We start from the raw sequence: 6,935 nt of genomic DNA, 5'->3' as shown, positions 1-6,935 counted from the left end.
CGACGTTCGGGCAGGGCTGATATTGATGTGGCAGAGTTTAGTGTCCAGCGAACATTCAGCATGCAAACAGAGCGCCCTCAATGTTTGCCGCATGCGCCAGGGATGACTCGAGTGGTCGGTTAAACTTGATTGACGTAGAGTGTGATGGCGTGCGTCTACGGGACACTGCGAACTCGCCGAGTGCCGGTCCGGCGTTTGGGTTAACTCCCGGCGGTTCGTTTGTGGATCGAATCACCACGGCTCAGTCGGAACGTTGCGCCCGAAATATACCATCTGTCGAACAGGTTTCTGTTCAACGAGAACCAAATTAACCAACTGTTTCATTTACCATTTCAATATATAATTTTACCTACCTTTCTGAATTTGTTTTATCAAGCACAAGCAGAACACTTTCAGCAAATAAATAACTAAAATGTAATTTAATGTCGAGCTACAAAGGAAGTAAAACGTTAGTACACTTTACGAAAACTAACACTACATGTTTCGTACCAAAATCAATGAATATAGTAAACACTACTCGACGCGGTCTGCTCTCCGACCTTTCCACAAACGAAGGAAACTCGAATTAATTAAGGACCTTCCCTTTGGAGTCCGGAAACTGTATGTCAAATGGCAAGAATTAGGATCGGCTTACCCGATGCAGTCATTTCCCCCCTTCTGACAGTTGAGAAGTTAAAGCCGTTCAATGTTCAACGAACCACCGAATGAAATTCGATAATTGGATGAAAATGTGTTTTCTGTGGTTTTGACAAGCTTCGAATATTATTTTGTTGAAATTAGGACTAAATACGTAATTACAAATATGCTGATAGCCGAGACACTATCTGGGCTAATGGAAACTCTAAGTCTATTCTTAGGGGTTGTAGAAAAAATTATGTAATATATCCATATTTTCGTGCCTTTAATATTAAATATATTTGCAAATTTACGGTTCGAACTTCTTCGTGTTTAACTGTACAATCTGTTATCTGGCCAACGTTAGCCCGGGCAGAATTAAATCCCCTAAGTTATGAACACGTACGTCAAACAGTACGATGTTAGGATCGTTTCCAAATACTAAGTAAACGTTTCTTAGAACTAGGGGATCACATTCCACCAACCCAATGTTGAGTTTCGAGAAGATATTGAATAGTTTATTTTGTATTTTGTTCCTTCACATAACGCCTCCGAATCTAGAAATAGTTTCTGGTAAATAACAATTCAGTTTAGTTAGTCATGAACGAACACAAAACGTGAAAAGTGTTGTACTGAATTTAAGGACAATTAATACCATTTATATAATTCACACTAACTGAATAACTGTTAGTATACTGTTCCCAAGAACTACGTGTGTACACGTTTTCCTGCACAACTTCTCCAGCTGACACTGATTACTTTGAAGTCACTTTTATCTTGATCCCAGTAATCATACCGAACACCATAGGGATCATTTCATTACTTGGTTTCTACGAAACTGCATATCTTGAACTATAAAATGACGATGCCATTCAGAGTGGGATGCTCAGTAACGGTTCGTGGTCACGATGAAAGGCCTGATTATTTCGCTGTTTCTTTCGCTTGCCCGTGCCGTCGTCGTGACGCAAGCTCAGCTTGACGTTCCGGGTGTCAAAGTCGTCAGCTCGCCGGAAGAAGTCCCAGCTTTGGATACTTGTAACCCGGGAGAAAATAAAATGTTTTATTGCTCAGATTGCAATACACTTGCTTTTTGTGGCAACCCAGCAGCGACGATTCCATGCGACAGCGAGTTTCCTTACTGCAACCCTGGTGAAGGACAATCTAGCTGTCTCGATACACCAGCCCCTAGTTGCACATCTGAACCTGGCCCTATCACATGCTCCTCGGTCGGGGTTCTTCCAGGTTAGTACCAGTAAACATATTTAAAGGTAATGATTGAGTAAAATGTACCGATCTCAGATCCCGACTGCACCATTTATCACGTCTGCCTCAAAGTGGGAAATGTATCGGATGTCTACAAATGTCCAGCGGGAACCAACTTTAACCTCGCAACGCACATGTGTCGAGCTGGAAATGCTAATACCTGCGTTAGGATTCAATGCGGCGTCACCACTGGCTTCGTTTACTATGGAAATTCACGTCAGTACTACGCGCTGTGTACAGTGGTAAACGGGCAGGTCACTTCAACGAATATATATCAATGCCCCAACCGTGCAACATTCGACATGAGAACTAAATCCTGTGTGTATAGCTGTCCCGGACAAGGAAATTTTGCCAACTCTAACGACCCGGCTACCTATTATCAGTGCGCAATCGTCAATGGTCGGCCGGTGGCTAATCTGAAGAGATGCCCTGCTGGTAGGATATTCAATCAGACGCTGTCGTATTGCGTTTAATTCTGGACACGAGATGATTGCTTTGTATCAACTCATAGATTGACCACGAAAAAATAAAGTAGATATAGTACGCATGAACACAAGTAAAAATCAAGTCATTTGAATCGGCCTCTACAAAACACACAGTTCGAAAAGATCGTTAAACTTGATAACAACAGAACGAACCCAAGAACTATCTCTTGTTTCTTCCAGCAATGTGTTTGTTTCAAACCAAAATATCATCGATTAAATCTGAATTGAGAACTAGAGCTTGTTTGTTTGAAACAAATATGTGTTGCAACCCGATTTGGCAGTTCAATGCATAGAGCGCTGTTCTTACAATCCAGTTGTAGTATGTTCGAGTTTCAACCTGGAAGGGTTCTTAGTGTCAGTAGGATCGTAGTACTAGCCATGCAATTTTTTTTAATTCATTTCTCTCCGGGTACAGATCATTGTTAGACTGAGACATACTATTCTCGGTTGGCCGGATCAGATTCAAGAACCATTTTCACCGGATTACAGTTCGGCATCTCAATGACATGCGAAGCCAATCACAGTCGTACAACTTTAGCTCAATAGGGAGCGGAGGAAGGCGTAATGCTCTTCCTCTCATGTATTTTGTTTTCGACGCATTAATTGTCAGTCCGATACGCCAATTTCCGGCTTTCAGTCCGATGTTTATCTTCTCTATGATTGAATATTAAAGTCGTCAGTGAAGCTGCACGAATAGCTGGTCAGACTTTCGGAAGATCGTGTCCATTCCTGCTCTTCGAATCACACCTTCCAAAGTAATATTAAACAAGAGACAAGAGAATCTATTACCTTGCTGTAGTTCTCTGGGTCCCATAGTCTGCTATTGAATTTTATTCGGATCGAACCTCCGGTTCGGGAGTAACGGGGTGAAATGTGCGAAAAAATGAAAAAAGATTTTTTTCACAGATTTTCTTCAACTCAGACTCCATAGTTCCATAGCCGGCAATTGAATTTTATATGGATCCGATTTCTGGTTCCACAATGACGGGGTAAAATGTTCAAAATGAATTGAAAAAGTTCACTCGATTTTCTCAAAGACTGCTCATCCAAATTTCACAACCTTAGGTTCAAATCAAATGCAATCCCATATACGCTACCGCGTTTGATCCGGATACGACTTCCGCTTCCGAAATTACAGGCTGATAAGTGTAACAATTTTCGGGAGCGTGTTTTTATACACACAGAAAAAAAATATGATTTTTACAGGTGATATAATTCTCCAAACGATGCAATTCATAACTACTTAATTTTTCAAATGACGCTATATTCCACTCGTACAGAATTTTACAGGTTCCGAATGTAATTTGCACTCGGCTATCAAGTGCCGCTGTATGGATTTGTTTGTATCAAATATTCTATGGTTCAGTCGATTAACCTAAGTGCTTTGTGATCAAATGTTACTCGGTTCAAGTCGCTCTGTTTTTATCGATCTTTTGTTTTCTTTATTTCATTCGATTTCAAGTAATGTAATCACACAAATTTACATGTTCTTGAATGTAAATTTGTGTGAAATACGACGCTCCATTTATGTGCATCTTATGAGATGTAAAATCACAAGATTTATCCGAACTGTGCATGACACGAAAAAATCGAGCCAAATACATTCAAATAACCGTATAATTCTGCAATTAGGCAAGTATGGGTAGTGCATGACCAAATACGTTTACTTTGGGTATACCGGATCATCTTTCTTGATTCCTGAAATACCGGTAAAGTTCTCGTGTGATCCAAACCGGAAATTACTTCAACTTCTCAGAAACTAGAAGGTTAGAACGATCTTCACAAACTCAGATTCAAATGAAAAGTATTATGTTTCCATAAGTAGATGTTGAATTTCATGCAGAGCTAACAGACGGTTCCGGAAATACAGGGTTTTTTTTAACAAGGTGAAATGCATTCACGCACAGAATGTAGGACTCTCCACAGGGCAACCACTGTATAATTGGAACTATCCACTAAAACATCTTGGATCTCCAACCCTATCTCTCCGCAACTACCGTTAGGTATTACTTCGGGGTGGAAGGCTATCGGTGCTCAAAACACACTACCCGGCCTGATGCATCGCCATGGACGTCTGCGTCGTTCTCTCCTACTTTTGGACCATTTATCTCTCGACTTTGAGCCACTCGTTTCGCTACAAGAGATCGACCAGGAGGATGTCGAGGTCGGTCCGACGATTCCGGTAGGAGATTGGCTTCCGATTCGCTGACGCCTCGACGACCTACGTCACGAACTACTCGGCTAATCCCCGACGATGGATCTACCCAGCACCGACGGCAAAGTTCCCCGACGATGGAAGTTTCCCCGGGACCGACGGTCCCGAAATCCATGAACGGTTCGAACGACAGGATGCCTGGGTCGGTCCAGTGATTCCGATTGGAGGATGACTTCCGGAGCTACGTTGCAATCTACTCATCTAATCCCTGTCAAAGGATCTAAACTACACCGACGGATAGCTCTCCGACGAAAGAGTTTCTCCCAACAGCGAATCTCGTGTTTCGCCACACGGGACACTCGAAGGAGTGCCGATGTCGATCCGGTGATTCCGGTTGGAGCATAGCTTCCGGCTCACTGGTGCCCCGACGAATGATCTAGCATATATCGGCGAAAAATTCTCCGACGATGGAAGTTCTCCCGTAACCGTTGCTTCCGATACCCGTGAACGGTTCGAATGGCAGGATGCCTGGGTCGCTCCAGTGATTCCGGTTGGAGGATGGTTTCCGGTTCACTGGCGCCCCGACGATCCATATCGCGGTTACGTCGCAATCTACTCGTCTAATCCCCGGAGAAGGATTTAGACTACACCGACGGAGAGTTCCCAGACAACGGAAAAACTCCCGAATCGTCGCTTGTTCGCAGATCCCTCTTTAGCGGCCGGCGGTCGCGGCTGCCGGTTTGTCCGCGCTCCAATTCCACTGCAAGATGCCCGCGATCTGGAAAGTCGCGGTCGACACTGCGTTCCAGTTCTCCTCACTATGGCACATCTTATGGACTAGGTTCTCTGGTGTAGTTTCTCTGCCATATACATCCAGTAGACCATTCGTTTGTGTCGCAAAGCGGAGACAGGCAAACAGGACGTGTTCTTCCGTCAGGCCAAAGTTTATTTCGCCGTGGGGTCTGTCGATTCATCCGGAGACTCTTAAAATGAGCCGATGTAGCCACCTGCCCTTGGTTGAGCTGTCCCATTTCCTTTGCCACTCGCGTAGGGAAGCTGCGTTGGCAGTCTTACGGGCATTCCTGTCCCTCCGCATATCGTAGCACTCCACGTCCTGCACGCCACCACACAGGCTGCGTCTCCAGATACCGTACGGTACGCGTGATCATGGGAAGACACATCAGTCTGTGCGTGCTCTCCAGCAATGCACTATGGTTTGAAACGGGAAATTAGCGCGACAAAAATATTTTCACTATTAAATATTAGTTTTTTGTAGTTGGTGTCTTCACAAAAGTTGTTTGTTATCAAATGGCGCTCCTTTTGATAAAAAATATTACTAGGGTGGTCCTTATTTAGATTGAAATCTGAAATCTAACTTTCTTAATTGAGCTCAAAAATGATTTTATTGTACAATAAAGTTGTAGGAAATTTTATTTTGAGCAACTTTGCTGAGAAAAGCACCTCTCTAGCTTTTCATTTGACCGAGCTACATCAATTGTCCCGGGTAAGAGTAGGGTGGCTCCCGAAAAATCGATTATTTTGTTCTAACTTTTTTGTGAAACGTTCTATAGAAAAGTTGTCTTCAGAAGAGTTGTTGAAATAAATATTGCGCATAATTTTGCTGCGTAAAGCTTTTTCATATGAGCTACCAGTAAAAAGTTATGATTGTTTTTTCATCAAAAACTAGTCAACCTTCAAATATCAAAATTCATTAGATGCCAGATCGATAAAAATGTATCCTATGCGGCTACTGAAAGTTCATAATATAAATAAACATTTAAGAGAAAATTGGGAGGGTGTTTTTCTTTTAACTCATTTAAATTAGTCTTAAAAATACCTTGAAAAAACTCAAAAACATTGCAAAACTCTTAAACGCCCTAACGTATCAACATACTTCCTTCAGCAAAATAATAGTATCAAGTTAGCCCTACAAGTGTTTCATACATTGTCCATTCGAGAGCAAAAAATCTATTTTCGGCTGTAGCTTTTGTGTGTCTCATTTCTCGAATGAACAATGTATGGAACTTGTAGGGCTAACTTGATGCTATAATTTTGCTGAAGGAAGTATGTTGATACGTTAAGGCGTTTAAGAGTTATGCAATGTTTTTTAGTTTTTTCAAGGTATTTTTAAGACTAATTTAAATGAGTTAAAAGAAAAACACCCTCCCAATTTTCTCTTAAATGTTTATTTATATTATGAACTTTCAGTAGCCGCATAGGATACATTTTCATCGATCTGGCATCTAATGAATTTTGATATTTGAAGGTTGACTAGTTTTTGATGAAAAAACAATCATAACTTTTTACTGGTAGCTCATATGAAAAAGCTTTACTCAGCAAAATTATGCGCAATATTTATTTCAACAATTCTTCTGAAGACAACTTTTCCATAGAACGTTTCACAAAAAGTTAGAACA

The 6,935-nt window shown here is 41.7% G+C and overlaps 1 protein-coding gene across 1 annotated transcript; it reads left to right on the top strand.

The window, feature by feature from the left end:
• The first annotated feature begins 1,495 nt into the window (after nucleotides 1-1,495).
• LOC131438872 (peritrophin-48-like) lies at nucleotides 1,496-2,543 on the top strand. Its single transcript, XM_058609243.1, has 2 exons — nucleotides 1,496-1,857; nucleotides 1,915-2,543. Exons 1-2 carry the CDS (start codon nucleotides 1,524-1,526, stop codon nucleotides 2,349-2,351), a joined length of 771 nt encoding a protein of 256 aa, XP_058465226.1. The 5' UTR covers nucleotides 1,496-1,523; the 3' UTR covers nucleotides 2,352-2,543.
• Nucleotides 2,544-6,935: the final 4,392 nt, after the last annotated feature.

Source organism: Malaya genurostris, chromosome 3, assembly GCF_030247185.1.
Source record: "Malaya genurostris strain Urasoe2022 chromosome 3, Malgen_1.1, whole genome shotgun sequence".
Classification (NCBI taxonomy): domain Eukaryota; kingdom Metazoa; phylum Arthropoda; class Insecta; order Diptera; family Culicidae; genus Malaya; species Malaya genurostris.
Note: the sequence above shows the minus strand (reverse complement) of the source record. Positions and strands in the feature narration are given on the sequence as shown.

Bases quoted from the DNA above. Each gene is read 5' to 3' on its own strand.
- LOC131438872 (XM_058609243.1), top strand. From the start codon at position 1,524: ATGAAAGGCCTGATTATTTCGCTGTTTCTTTCGCTTGCCCGTGCCGTC. The intron at 1,858-1,914 runs GTTAGTACCAGT...TACCGATCTCAG, and splicing joins CTCGGTCGGGGTTCTTCCAG to ATCCCGACTGCACCATTTAT.